Raw genomic sequence first — 14,918 nt, 5'->3', positions numbered from 1 at the left:
AATACTCACCTTGAACTCAGCTTCAATCAGCAACATGTCATATCTAGCCTTGGGTTCTGACCTGCAGCCCCATCTCTGGGATGCCTTGCTCTGTTTTCCCACATTCCCTAGGCTTTTACAAACTTCTTAGAGGCTTTATCTCCACCCTAATTTTAACATATTGTTCAGGGTGGGGCAGTTTGCGCTCACCTATTTGGGGAGTAAGACCAGAAATACAGACACTAACATTTATTACGTATTTACTAAGTGACAGGAACTTGCATCTGTTATTTACAACCTATGAGGAAACAGTTTACTTTTTACTTTGGGAAACCAAGGCTGAATAAAATGAGAAATCAAAGGTGGCTCAAAATAAGAAAGGGCGCTGATAACGGAACCCAGATCTCAAAAAGCAAATAAAAACATAATCTGGAAAAATGAACAAAAATGGACAGGTCTGAAATTTTTCCAAACCAGCAAGAAATAAAAATGCCATTCTGGATTACTCGAGCTACTGTTCCCTAGTACTAAGTAGAAAATTGAGAGTAGAGTATGAGAGAATGCATACAAATCACATAGGAGAGACACAATAAATGACAGAAACTGTTTCTTCGGGACTTCCCCGATGGTTCACAGGTTAAGACTCCACTTTTCCACTGCAGGGGGCGAGATCCCTGGTCAGAGAACTAAGATCCTGCATGTCTCACAGCATGGCCAAAAAAAAGAAACCGTTTCTTTTAAGAAAGAAAAAGAAAGAAAGAAACCGTTTCTTATGATTGGCATTGAGGAGACAAGTTCAGCAGCACCCATCACGGTCAGGGCTTGATGGAGGTTATATTCAGGTTTAAGATGCAGAAGCTTCCTTCTCACTTTCTTGTGATCACTCTGTCCCAGCTCCAGGTTCCTAATATTGGCTCTGAGGCTTTAGCCAGGAAATAATGTGAAAGTCTCCCAAGGCCTCTTGGAGGTTCTCAGAGCCAGGGGTTCTCAAAGCCAGTGGTTCTCAAAGTGAGGTTCCCCAATCAGCATCACCTAGGAGGCTGTCAGAAATGCAAATTCTCAGGTCCCATCCCAGACCTGCTGGGTGTCTCAACCTTGTAGCTCGCATCAGAATCATCTAGTGGGTTTGTGAGAACACAGATTGCTGTGCCCCACCCCCAGAGCTTCTGATGGGGGTGAGGGCTGAGAACCTGCTTTTCTAACAAGCTTCCAGGTGATGCCGATGAGGCTGGTCCAATGAGCACATCTGGAGTAAGGACACTCAAGGTTACCTTCTCCAATAAAGGATAATGGGTCCTGCGGAAGGTTGATTCACAGCCACAGAGACTCCCCACCTCCTGGCACAGAAAAGAGCTTGCCCACAAACCATGATGAATTGCCCAGGGGAAAACAAGTGTTTGCAGAATGCTGCCTGCATCTGGAGCAGATAAACTTCAAACAGCATGAGTTGGGATAAGAGATGATAACTTTTAAAAAAAGAGCAAAGATGGCCTTGGAAGAGACAGGAATGTCTCTCAGGAATCTCAAGCCAAAAGCCTAAAAACAAATGACTTTTTCACTCTTCTCTTCCAGCCACCGAACAAAATGTTACTTTAACCCTGGCAATAAATGCTCCCACAAACACAGATGAGGTCTAGCCTGCAGGGTGGTTCTCATCCCTGGCTACACATAATCATCAACTGGGGAGTGCTCAGAAATGCCTGGGCCACACCCTCAGAGACTGATTTAATCTGACAGGAGGTGAGTCCCCAGATGATTCCAACATGCAGTCTGGACCAGCAATTGCTGGCTGGGCCTGTCAGGTGAATTCTAAGCTGGGTTCCTGAACTAGATATTCACACCTGCGAGCTCCGGCACTTCACAAGTCAGCAAACACAGGGCCAACCCTGGGCTCCACAACCAGACCAACGTGGAAAAGATAACCTTAGGGAGAGTCTTGTTTTTGAACAGTCATGTATATCAAAATACCTCTTCTCTTTTCCTGCTCACCTGCTCTGCTCCCCAGCACCTCATGGGGGAGGGTGGGCAAAATCAAAGAATTTGTATAGAAAACAGGAAATAGCTCATTATGACTCAAGCCAGTGGAAAAAGGAACCAGGATGTGTGAAAGATAAAATCTAGGGAACACTGGTCTAGAGAATAAAACCAGCCAATCAAAACCAACCCTGAAAAGTATTAAGGTCATGAGACTCCTATTCTCTAGATGCTTGCACTTCTGATGTTCGAGTTTAAATTGCCAGTTACTAGTGGCAGGGATGGTTCACTGAATCTGGAATCCCTAGTCAGGGCGAGAACCAGGGTGGGTCAGCATAGAGCCCAGGAACAGGGTAAGTAAGGAACAAGGTGGGGGAAGAGAAAGGGTGGTGCCAAAGAAACTGACCTGCTTTAACCACAACTGTATTACCTAGAACACACTAGTCACAAAGAAGAGGACATCTCCTGATAGCTGACCATGGTGAGCCCCAGGCGCAGAGGGCAGAAGGCCCCGGCCAGGCGAGGGGAATGCATGTGGCAGGCTGCACGACTCTGGGCTACAGGGAGCAATAGGAGGGGACCAGGCCCGCTGAGGATGGGAGAGGTGGGCGGCCGATGAACTGACTGTAATCTATAAGTATACCAAGAGTAAGGCAAAGAGTGCAGGTGCCACAGTATTGTAGACAGTCTTCCCAGTTTGACTTATTTCTCTGGTCCTTTTAATTAGTGGTTCTCAAACTCTGCTGCCCATTAGAACCAGCCAGGGACTTTTTAAAAACCCTGATGCCCCCATTATACCCTATACCAATTAAGTCAGAATGTCCAGGGGTAGGAGCTGGGCATCACTATTTTTAAAAGAATCCTCAAGTGATTCCAATGTGCAGCAAAAGTTTGCTATCATTGCCCTAAGTCCACATCACGACTGAGAAAAAAAGCACAGGAAGTGAAGAGAGGAAAGGGCCGGAGGTGCTGTGCGGCATGCGGGATCACAGTTCCCCAGGGGTTGCGCCCGTGCCCCCTGTATTGGAAGAGTGGAGTCCTAACCACCAGACCACCAGGGAAGTCCTGCCAAAACCTTGATTAAAGACAGTAGGTCACACAAGGCTCTTCTCCTTAAACATGCAAATCAGAACTAGAACGAGGTACCACCTCACACCTGGCAGAATGGCTATCATCACAAAGAACACAAATAACAAGTGTTGGTGAGAATGTGGAGAAAATGAAACCCTCATACACTGTTGGTGAAAACATACACTGGTGTAGCCACTGTGGAAAGCAGCATGGAAGTCTCTCAAAAAACTAAAAATAAAACTATCACATGATCTGACATTTCCACTACTAGGTATGTATCCTACAAAAACACTAATTTAAAAAGATACATGTACCCCAATGTTCACAGCAGCATTATTTACAATTGCCAACATATGGAAGCAACCTAAGTGTCCATCAACAGATGAAAGGAGAAAGAAAATGTAGTATCCATACACAATAGAATACTACTCAGCCATAAAAAAGAAGGAAATCCTGCCATTTGCAGCAACATAGATGGGCCTGGAGAGCATTATACTAAGCGAAATAAGTCAGACAGAGAAGAGGAATACTGTATGATATCACTTATATGTGGAATCTAAAAAATGCAACAAACTAGTGAACATAACAAAAAAAAAGCAAACACAGATATAAAGAACAAACCAGTGGTTGCCAGCGGGGGAGGGAGGTAGAAGAATACAGAGGTGGGGGAGTAGGAGGTGCAAACGATCAGATGTAAGACAGGCTCAAGGATGTACCGTACAACACAAGGAATATAGCCAATATTTTTTAACTATAAATGGAAAGTAACCTTTAAAAATTGCATAAAAAATTTAAAAAAAAAATTTTAAAGAAACATTATGACTTAGAAGGGCTAGAGACCAACAATATATAAAGAATTAAAACCACAATGAGGGTACCTCAAAAGCTGGTACAAGAATGTAAAGCAATTATATTCCAATAAAGAGCTTAAAAAAAAAAACCCACAATGAGGGACTTCCCTGGTGTTCCAGCAGTTTGTAATAGCAAAAAAACTGAGAACAATCTATATTCTAATAACAAGAAAATTGATATATTGTGTACATTTGTACAAAAGAAAGCTATTGTTTATAAAAGAAAGAACTAGAGCAGTCCCTCTCCCAAAATCTGTGGGGTTTGGGGCACAACAAAATGGAGGCTCATGCACCAAATAGCTAAACACTTAAAAGTAATTATCAAGCCAAGAAATGGTTCACTAAAATGTATATATATATATATAAATGTATATATATATATAAATTATATATATAAAATGACCTAGAAGGCCAGATTTGAATTTAGAATGCTCAGACTCCTTTGAGTTCTATGAAGAATGAAGAAAAACAGCCCTGGGGACTTCTCTGGTGGTCCAGCAGTTGAATGAAGAAAGCCCCAGGACTTCCCTGGTGGTCCAGCAGTTGAGACTTCGAGCTTCCATTGCAGGGGGCATGGGTTGGATCCCTAGTCCGGGAACTAGACCATGCCGTGTGACACAGCTGGAAGGAAGGAAGGAAGGGAGGGAGGGAGGGAGGGAGGAAGGGAGGGAGGGAGGGAGGGAGGAAGGGAGGGAGGGAGGGAGGGAGGGAGGGAGGAAAGAAAAGGAAGAGACAGCCCCAGCTCCCAACTCCAGCCCACCACTTCTCTTCTCCCCCTCAGGCTCTGTCCCACATGGCTAGTGCCATCAGACAGAGGCAATGAACATGCCAACCTGTACATCCAAATTCCTTCCACACGTAGGAAGACCCAGAGAAGAAGCCCACCCAGGCCCTGGAAGTGGGCTTGGGAATTTTAGGGTCCTGGGAACCCAGAGCATAGTCTAGAATGGGGGTAGGGGCCAAAGATGGAGGCCTCTGGTTCTAGATAAGCATAATTCCTTAACCCCACAGACTCCTCAATAAGTGAGTAGGTATACAATTGGGCTGGAACCAGGACCGATAAAGCAGAGGGCCCAGGGCAGAAGTCCATCTTGCCTAGGTCTCAAGGTGGTACAGAAATAGGGCTTTGTATATTAGGGGTGAGTCTCAGAAACATTATGCTGTGCAAACAAGAGCAAATAAAGCAAGTATTTGCGTATCTAGTATTGATGTAATTTATAGGCTTGAAAACAGGCAAAACAATCCTAAATATTGCTTAGAAATAAACACACGTGTAGAAAAAAGAATAAATGTGTGGGAAAACTATCAAATGCTGAACAGTGTTGTGGGATTGTAAATTGGTCTGGCCATTATGGAAAAAGGTACGGAGTTCCTTAAAAAATTAAAAATAGAACTACCATATGATCCAGCAATCCCACTTCTCTGGGTATATATCCAAAGGAAATGAAATCAGTATCTCTAAGAAATATCTGCACTCCCAAGTTCAGTGCAGCATTATTCACAATAACCAAGATATGAAAACATCGTAAGTGTCCATCCACAGATGAATGGACAAAGACAATGTGGTTTATATGCACAAAATGAAATATTATTCAACCATAAAAAGAAGGAAATCCTGCCATTTGTGACATGAACCTAAAAGACATTATGCTAAGTGAAATAACCCAGCCACAGAAAGATTTAAAAAACTGCATGATCTCACTTCTATATGGAATCTAAAAAAGTCAAACACATAGAAAAGGAGAGCAGAATGGTGGTTGCCAGTGATCTGGTCAGGGGAGAGGGGACATTGGTCAAAGGGTACAAACTTTTAGTTTTAAGATGAATAAGTTCTGGAGATCTAAGGCACATCGTGGTGGCCACAATTAATAATAAATATTATAGACTTTGCTAAGAGAGTTATGAATTGTCTTCTCACCATCAAAAAATGGGGGTAAACAGATGAGGTGATAAATAGGTTAATCAGCTTGACTGAAGCAATCACTTTACAATGTATACCTATAACAAAATACCACACTGTACACCTTAAATATATACACTGTTTATTAGTCAATCATACCTAAAGCTGGTATGATTATTCCTAGTCATCACCTCTAAACTGGGGGAGATGATCAAAGGTGAGAATTCAGGGGGTTTTAACTGTGTACCATTTTACTTCTGAAGGTGACTTGTGGGTACACAGATATGCACTGTATGCTTTATATATTATCATAAGACTTATATATCACCCAGTAAAAAATTTAATGAGAAAACTCTTTTAAAATTAAAACAATAAGATACCATTGTATACCCTTCAGATTAGCATAAATCAAAAAAATTCTGATAATACCAAAATGCTAACTGGCTATAAAATGGGGAAACTGGGACTATCAAATATGAACATGTAAATTGGTAAAACCACTTTTATTACAGTGATTTCTCAGAAGCTGGAAAAGTTGAAGCTGTGCTAGCCTTGAACCCAGCAATTCCATTTCCTAATGATCTACCTTGGAGATGCTCTTGCCATGAGCACCAAGTGACATGTATAGTCTTGGCAGAATGCTTTTTTTGTTGCACAAAATTAGAACTATTCTAAACGCCCATTATTGCAGGAATAGGTGCTGAACTGTGGTATAAGTCATATGAAGAAATACTGTACAGCTATTAAGATAAATAAACTAGACCCTTATAACAACATGAATAGAGCTTCAAAACATAATATTAAGTAAAAATTCTAGAGCACATAAAACAATACTACATTTTGTATATGAATACAAATATGTATGAGAGGAAATTTTAAAATCATGGAAGGGCAGGACACACACCAAAATCATGGTGAAGGTTGCTTCCTGGGAAAGAGGGAAATGAAATTAGGGAAGAGAAAAAAAAACAATAACCTTAAGCCTGCTATGGTTTTTATTTTATTTTAAAATAAAAGCAGCAAAAATGAAAAATGGAAATATTTATTCTGGGAGGTGAATTATAAGCTTATTATACTATATATTCTTTTATATAGTATAACTTTTATTACATACTCAGAATATAGATACTCTGATGCTTGTTATACTATTCTTTGCATTTTGGGGTTTTTTTTTTCAATTTATGAAATAGTCAATTAAGTCTCTTCCTATCTACCAACCCCCACCCAAAGTTTCAATTATGCAAACGGGAAAGGCACACAAACAGGAAAGAGCCCAGAAGAAACACCCACATTAGCAGAAACTGCAAAGCTAGTTGAAGACACTCAGACAGCCTGCTTTAAACAGTTAAACAGAAATCATGCTGGTAACAAAATATCTTGAACTGGAATTAATGAAAGATCACAATTCATACAGCTACGTGACAACACTAATAGCTAAGTTAAGAAGTCATGCAGATTTGGGTTCAACACTAACTTTTGCCGGCTACCTGCTATGTGACATTCAGTAAAATTCTAAACAGCTCTAGGCCTAAGTTTCCTTACATGAAGAGGGGACTTATAACACCTACCTCAAGAATCATGCTAGAGACTAACCTGGATACCATCTCCAAAGTGCTTATTACAGTGCTTGGTACATAGTTATTTGTTCAGTAAATTGTAATTATTATTTGTGTCAGAACTGGGATTAAAACTTCACGTGTGGGCATATGTTTCAGCAAAGCAAAGAGAAATACCCAGAATGATGGACCAAGACTAATTATCCAATGCTGAAGGAAGCCCTGTAGTCAACTAAAATGCACAGCTAAAAGCAATGTAAGAGAAAAGACTGGAACTGCAGAATTGATAGGAGAAATCCCATCTATAAATACCAGTACTACAGAAGAAAATTTAGAAGTCCAGCAAAATGCAAACTGTCCTCATGCAAATAGAGAACAGTTACCAAACTGAATGGTAGTCTCAACATAGGTGTCAATTGGTCAACAGAGCCCATCAACCTATAATTCACAAAGAAAGCCCTTAGATTCCCAAGAGTCAAGTTTTAGAAGATGAGGATTTATAAGTTGCTAAGAAAGGGAGACTATTTTAAAACACACTTGGAAAAAAAATATATCTTCTAGGCTTTGAGGCAAAAGAAAAAGAATTCTCCCAAGGGTCTTTATTATGAGAGCACAACACACATTATTGGATTAAAAATGTGTAATTCCCACACTCAAAAGTGATATAAAAAGAATTTAAAAATATGACTAGAGACTTCCCTGGTGGCACAGTGGTTAAGAATCCACCTGCCAACACAGGGGACATGGGTTCGATCCCTTGTCCTGGAAGATCCCATATGCCTCGGAGCAACTAAGCCTGTGAGCCACAACTACTGAAGCCAGAGTGCCTACAGCCTGTGCTCCACAAGGAGAATCCACCGCACTGAGAAGCCCAAGCATTGCAACAAAGAGTAGCCCCCGCTTGCCACAACTAGAGAAAACCCCACAGCAATAAAGACCCAACACAGCGAAAAAATAATGTAAAAAAAAATGACTGGAGCAATGCATTTAAGAAATAAGAATTTATCACTCAACTAAAAAAAAAAAAAAAAAGACTTTATTCTCCAGAAGATCCATCCAAACTTGCAAAGGCCAGGTTATTCTTACAGACCATAGTATTCATATAGAACATATTATTCCTCTTTTAAATATAGGAAAGTGCAGGTTAACTACCCAATTTATGACCTTAAAATGGTTCTGAGTTTCAAACAACAACAAAAAATAATAGTAATAAAACAAAAAGCTAAAGTTTCAAATCTACTGTAACAAATTAAAACAAAGTTTCTAAATATATTAGATATATAACATACTGAAACAATTATGGATTACATGTATAGAGGTTTTCCCCTGAAAATTCAAGTCCAAGTATAGGGCAATCAGAGAAATTTGAACACCAACTGGATATTACATGATACTAAAATGGTAATTGTAAAAAAGACTGACCACTGTACTGTGATTATATTAATAAAAGAGTCCTTAATCTTTGGAGATACTACAGTATTTACAAAGCAAATAATCTCTGGCATTTGGTTTAAAATAACACGTTGGAGTTGGGGATAGGGATGGGGAAGGAAGAATAAATGAACAAAGATTAGCTTGACTGTACTTTGAAAACTCCTGAAATGATGGGCATAGAGAGGTTCATCATTCTCTTTTCCCTACTTTAGTGTAGGTTGAAAATATTCATAGTAAAAAATTAAAAGATAAGAAGCCTATGTATTTAAAACTAAAAGCCAACACCAACTTGTGAGGAATTTTTCACAACAGAACAGGAAAGGTAATGACGACGTCCATCTCTGTTGTTACTCGGTAGAGTGCTAGAATGTTCCTTCCTTTTTTCTATTCTCTACCATCTTTTCCTCCTTCCTGATTTCATCTGCTGCTGTCTTCGATGACTCCTTCCATACACATAACTTCCTGAAACTCAGAAACAGACTTTCAAACTGTTTCCTCACAACATAATAAATATTTCTTTTTAATAACAGTGGAGCATATTTTAAAAATTTTAGTTCTGCTCTAAACAAATTTTTTTTAAAAAGTATCTACCACAACCATTTAACACATCTGTCTTTTGCATGTTTTATCATACAAATATTGGGAGTGAGTCATCTAAAGTTTTTTGCTATTAAGTGCATGCTGAAAAGTTGGATGACCACCATTTTGGACACTAAGACACCACTTAAAGTTTTTAAGGATGCAGGAAGTGTGATAAGTGCTACATCAAGAAAGATAATTTAGCATAAGTACATAAGGGATAGAAAAGATGGGGAGAAAGACAGTGGTCAGAGAAAATCAATCAATAATTCAACAAGGCATTCATTTAGACGTGACATGCGAAGTAGGAACCAGAAGTAGGAACCAGAAAGGGAAGTGATGGCAGAGGTCAATAAAAGGACTTGGTGGTTAAGGTATCGTGAAGGAGGAAGAAGAGGTGGGGGGGCAGGGTCACAGACCCTGCCCCGGGGGGAAGAAGATGAGTTTGACTCAGGTTGGCAGGGTATTCAGGTGCAGATGCTCCTCAGACACCTGTAGATGAAGAACCTAGAATCAGCGGGAAGGCCTGGGCAGTGGATGTACACAAGGAAGCCATCTTTGTAGATGTGACGCCTGAACCCAAGCGCGTGCGGGCTCTCAGGGAGAGACTCGGAAGATAGGTACATCAAAAGGCTTAACCGAAACCGTGGGGCACACCTATATTCAGTAAGCAAAAAAGAACAAGTGGAAACACAGAAACAGCTGCCTGGGAGATACACCACTGTTTCAACGTGGTCCCAAGAGTGGGCGGTCAACGGTGCAGGCCACCGCGGGGACCACGGGGAAGGAGCTCTGAAAGAGGACCCATCATTGGTAACCTTGAATAGGGCCATTCTGGTCTGGTAGTGCGGACTAGAGTGAGATATCAGAAAAGTGATAATGAGGGGGAAGGAGGCGGCTAGGAATGGAGAGCCAAGCAGACACCCGCAGCTCGCCGCGACGGAGACAGATCCCGGGGGCCAAGCGCGGCTGGGGGGCTGGGAAGACCACACAACGCCTAGAGGGTAAGGCAGCAGAGAGGGAAAGACTCAAGATTCCAAAGAGTGGGGGCATTTTCTTTCGTTCCCAAACCTGCCTCCAAATTCTCTAAGCCCTGGCTTGCGCAAAAATGCTTTATTCATGTGCGGGTGCGGAGTTAACCGCAGTCTTCACGGGGCCAAAGCGCGCTAGCCATATTCGAGGGAAACTCTGAAGGCGCTGGAGAGAAGGGAACCTTCAAGAGGAAAAGCGGGGCCCCAGCAAGAAGGGCAGCAGAGAAGTGAGCAGCTGGAGGAAAAGTCATCGGGCGCGAGGTCCCAGCGAGGGTGCGCCCCTCCCGGAGCAGCAGCCGCGACAGTCCTTCCAGACCGGGACGCGGGGAGCCACCCCTCCCGCTCAGCGCACTCACCGCTCCGAATAGTGGCACCGGCCCAGCAGGTTGAGCTTGCAGAGATGCAGATTTCCGCAGGGTTTGTTGCAGTACTTGCGACGGCAGACCCGGGCACGAGTGGTGGCCACCACCGATCGGATGACCCCTTCCTTGCCGCCCTTCTCCAACAGCACGAAGCGGTCGGGCCCGGCCTCCTCCAGCACCTCGCGGAGCTGCGCCTCGGGGAGCTGCATCTCGTCGAGCAGCTCTTCCAGGGTCATGCGGCCCTCGTGGGCGCACAGAATTTTGGTGATGAAGCAGCACACTCCCGGGTCGGCCATGGCGCGCTGCGCTGGCCTGGCCGCCGCACCGGACTCTGCCTCTCGGAGAATCGAAACTTACTAGAGTGGGGGCGGGCGCGCCCCGGCAGAGGGAGCGTGCGCTGTGCGCCGCCGTCAGCCGAGCGCAGCGGTTTCGGTTTCCCGCTAGGCTTGGGTCGAGAGGCCAGGTCTCACCGACTTGGGGGTCCCTGTGTCAGATTTAAAGTCGATCGCGACGGCGGCCCAGTGGAAAGAGAGCGAACAGACTCGGACTCGTCTGCCGGCGACCGCGGCGACCACCGGACGGCTCCCGCTCAGTTCTAGGTGCCTCGAGGGTCAGGCTCCCCAGCTGGGCACCGAGAGGCTTCTTCGGAAAGAAGAGAAACTAAAAAATGATCTCGGGGCTCTGGTGGAGTTTGTATACGCCAGCCAAAGTGACGAATGACGCAAGTCTTGGGAGCCCTCTTGAGGAGTCTTCTGTTCTCTACCCCACCCATCCCCCGAGAGAAGAGACCCAAGTGAGCGCTCGCTCCGAGCCCGGCGCCCTGCCTCCGGAATCAGTGAATCCTTACAACTCCAAGAGTTAGATATTGTTATCCTCAGTCTACTTGAGGAAGTAATTTGAACAAACACTCACAGCCGACCAGCTGGAGCCTGGGAACCTGAGGTTCCCCAAATCTGGCCCCCAAGCTCCAGATCGTGGTTTGCCTGGCCAGGACCGCTGTGAACTTTGTCTCACACCACCCTACCTTCTCAAAGAACAACGATTATTGCTCTCCCTCTTTTTTGCCTTCTTATGGGCTCTTTGAAAAACCACTTCTTGACACACTCTTGCCTGTCTGTAATCGCTAACAGAGATGCCCCAGACACCGCTTAATCTCTGACAGCAATCAGTCACAACCCGGGCGTGCTTAGACAGATCCCAAGGCTTCAGAAAAGTTCCTCTTTGGATATTTGGACAAGAACTTTTCCCCAGTGGGAACTCACTTGGACCCCCAAAGTTGGTATAAAGATTAAAGTGAAAATATTTGAGCTATAGAAGATACGGAAAGAAATTTTATCTGAATTTCTCTTAATCTGACTAAAGCAAAGCCTCCTGAAAATAAAGCTACCTTTAACCCCCTTCCAAGGGAGTTTCCTGATAATTCAGTAGCCCTGGAGACAGAAAGTCCATTGCAATTAGAAAAAGCCCAAAAGAACCTTCCATACTCTCCCACTTAAGTCCTAACCCCCCCCCCCTTGTTAAATTGAGATACATAAAGTTACTAAAGGCTATTCCAGGAGGTTTCCATTATTGGAAACTCACCTCCTCCCAATGGTAAATAAATCTTGTATTTTCTGTTTTTAATCTGTCTATTGTCAGTTAATTTGCAGGACCCAATCACCAGACTCAAGTTGGAAGAGGAAAAAAGTTTTCCTCCCCACACTCCCAAGTGAAATGGGTCATTGATCAGATAAGCAATAAACCTTTTTTTAAATGAGAGTTTTCAGTTATCAAACTAGAAATTCTCCAAAATGAGTGATGGGCATTCTCAGGTTGGTAATTAATGGCTGATGAACAGTGTTTCTTAGGAATACAGTACTTTGGTATGAAAACAAGCGAAAGCTGGGTTCCCTCTAGCTATTACTTTGTAGTTGTCTTTAATGCACTTGGCCTGATTTGTGATCTGACAGGTTCCCAGGGATTGGGCTTCCAATACCCAATCAGTTAGGGACTTCCCTGGTGGCACAGTGGTTAAGACTTCTAGCTCCCAATGCAGGGGGTCTGGGTTTGATCCCTGGTCAGCGAACTAGATCCCACATGCATGCTGCAACTAAGAGTTCACATGCCACAACTAAGGAGCCCAAGTGCCACAACCAAGACCCAGTGCAACCCAATATAATAAATAATAAAAATTTAGAAGTATATCAAATCAATTAAATTCACCACAGTATCTTCTGTGTGGCCCTTACTTTACTTAGTCACTTTGGACATAGAGAAGTTTAAGAAATAGTCACACTTATGTTTGGGAAGACATGAAAAAACATTAAAACATAAGGGAATCTGTGGTTAAATGCTGCAGTGAGGTATACAGAAGATTGGAGAAGAGTACACTTTGGCTAGAGTGGTTGGGAATAGAGATGTAAAATTCCCTGCAGTTTGAGGCCCTGAGAAACAATTTAAGGGATTGTGGAGAGGAAAAAAGCAGAGATTTAGGAAATTTGTGTTGTCACAGGTTGGGTTCTCCAGGAAGCAGACACTGATGGAGTTAAGAGCACAGAAGATTTCCTGGAGTGTAACACCAGAGAAAGGCAAGGGAGAAGAAGGATAGGTCTGTGCTCCGTCAGACTGTGATGCAGACCTCACAAAGTCTCTGACAGCCTAACGGGAGCAGGAGACTGGCCTTGGGCAGAAAAGCCCAGGCCCTTGAAGCACTGCCTTGCATGGTAATTGGCAGGGACAGTACGTGACTTCAGCGCAATCACTGAGGTGAATCCTAAAGGAGCTAAAGCTGGAGGCTCTCAGTGAAACACACTCCTTGAAGCTGGGAAGCAAGCCCTGGCTTGAAGGGAAATTGGAGTCTCTGCTCTAGTCCGCCCTTTGCGCCATGTGGATCTGTTTCTTCATCTGTATGCAGGGAACAGCTTTTTCAGGGCTCTGACGGGCCGCTCTTCCTGAGAAGAAACTTAGAAGAGGGAAGTTAATGGAATGAACTATAGCTGCTGTCACTGCACTTGGTTGTAGGACCACAATTGGTCCTCATAATTTCCCTGCACCATATCCTTTTTTTTTTTTTTGGCTGTGCCATGCAGCTTACAGGATCTTAGTCCCCAGCCAGGGATTGAACCCAGGCCCTCAGCAGTGAAAGTGTGGAGTCCCAACCAGTGGACTGCCAGGGAATTCCCTTTTTTTTTTTAATTGAAGTATAGTTGATTTACAATATTGTGTTAGTTTCAGGTGTACGGCAAAGTGATTCGGTTATACATACGTATATATCTATATCTATATTTTTATGATTCTTTTCCATTATTGTTTATTACAAGATACTGAATATCGTTTCCTGTGCTATGCAATAAAACCTTGTTATTTATTTTGTATATACTAGTGTGTATCTGTTAATCTCATACTCTTGATTTATCCCTCCCCTCCCTTCCCCTTTGGTAACTGTAAGTTTATTTTCTGTCTGTGAGTCTGTTGCAGGAAGGGGGACCCCTTCCAGGGCTCAAAAGTGGGATCTTGTCTAACACTCGGAAGTGAATTGTCCGAGGAGACACACATGCTGACAAAGCAAGAGACTTTATTGGGAGGGGGGTGCCTGGGCAGAGAGCAGCAGGATAAAGGAAGCCAGGGGGACTGCTCTGCTATGTGGCTCGCAGTCTCGGGTTTTATGATGATGGAGTTAGTGTGCTGGTTGTCTCTGGCCAATCATTCTGACTCAGGGTCCTTCCTGGTGGCGTGCACATCACTCAGCCAAGATGGATTACAGCGAGGATTCTGCGAGGTTGGCAGGACATATGGACTGGCATCTCCCCTCTCTCCTTGACCCTCCCCAAACACTTCCAGTCCGTGGTACTTGCCAGTTCTGCGTTCCCTACCAGGACCTGCTGCTGTAAGATAACTCAGGCAAGTGGTTACTATCTTGCCTGGCCAGGGTGGATAGTTTCAGTCAGTGTTTGCCCTAACAACTCTACTTCTGTTTTGTAAATAAGTTCATTTGTGCTATTTTTTAGATTCCACATATGTGATATTATACAATATTTTTCTTTCTCTGACTTACTCTACTTAGTACGATAATGTCTAGGTCCATCAATATTGCTGCAAATGGCATTATTTCAAATTTTCATGGCTAATAGTCCATTATATATACTACACCTCTATCCATACTAGCAATACATTTTCTTTATCCATTCATCTGGTGATGGACA

At 43.2% G+C, this 14,918-nt stretch overlaps 1 protein-coding gene across 1 annotated transcript in view; it reads right to left on the bottom strand.

Moving 5' to 3' along the window:
• ZC3HAV1 (zinc finger CCCH-type containing, antiviral 1) overlaps window positions 1-12,854 on the bottom strand; it is a 56,195-nt gene extending 43,341 nt beyond the window's left edge. Inside the window, exon 1 of the mRNA XM_057731378.1 lies at window positions 10,732-12,854. Coding sequence (XP_057587361.1) covers window positions 10,732-11,033 — 302 coding nt within the window. The 5' untranslated portion in view covers window positions 11,034-12,854. The remainder of the gene's footprint in view (window positions 1-10,731) is intronic.
• Between the last annotated feature and the right edge of the window lie 2,064 nt (window positions 12,855-14,918).

The sequence above is a fragment of the Hippopotamus amphibius genome, chromosome 4 (assembly GCF_030028045.1).
Source record: "Hippopotamus amphibius kiboko isolate mHipAmp2 chromosome 4, mHipAmp2.hap2, whole genome shotgun sequence".
Lineage (NCBI taxonomy): Eukaryota > Metazoa > Chordata > Mammalia > Artiodactyla > Hippopotamidae > Hippopotamus > Hippopotamus amphibius.
This window is presented reverse-complemented; position numbering and strand designations above follow the sequence as displayed.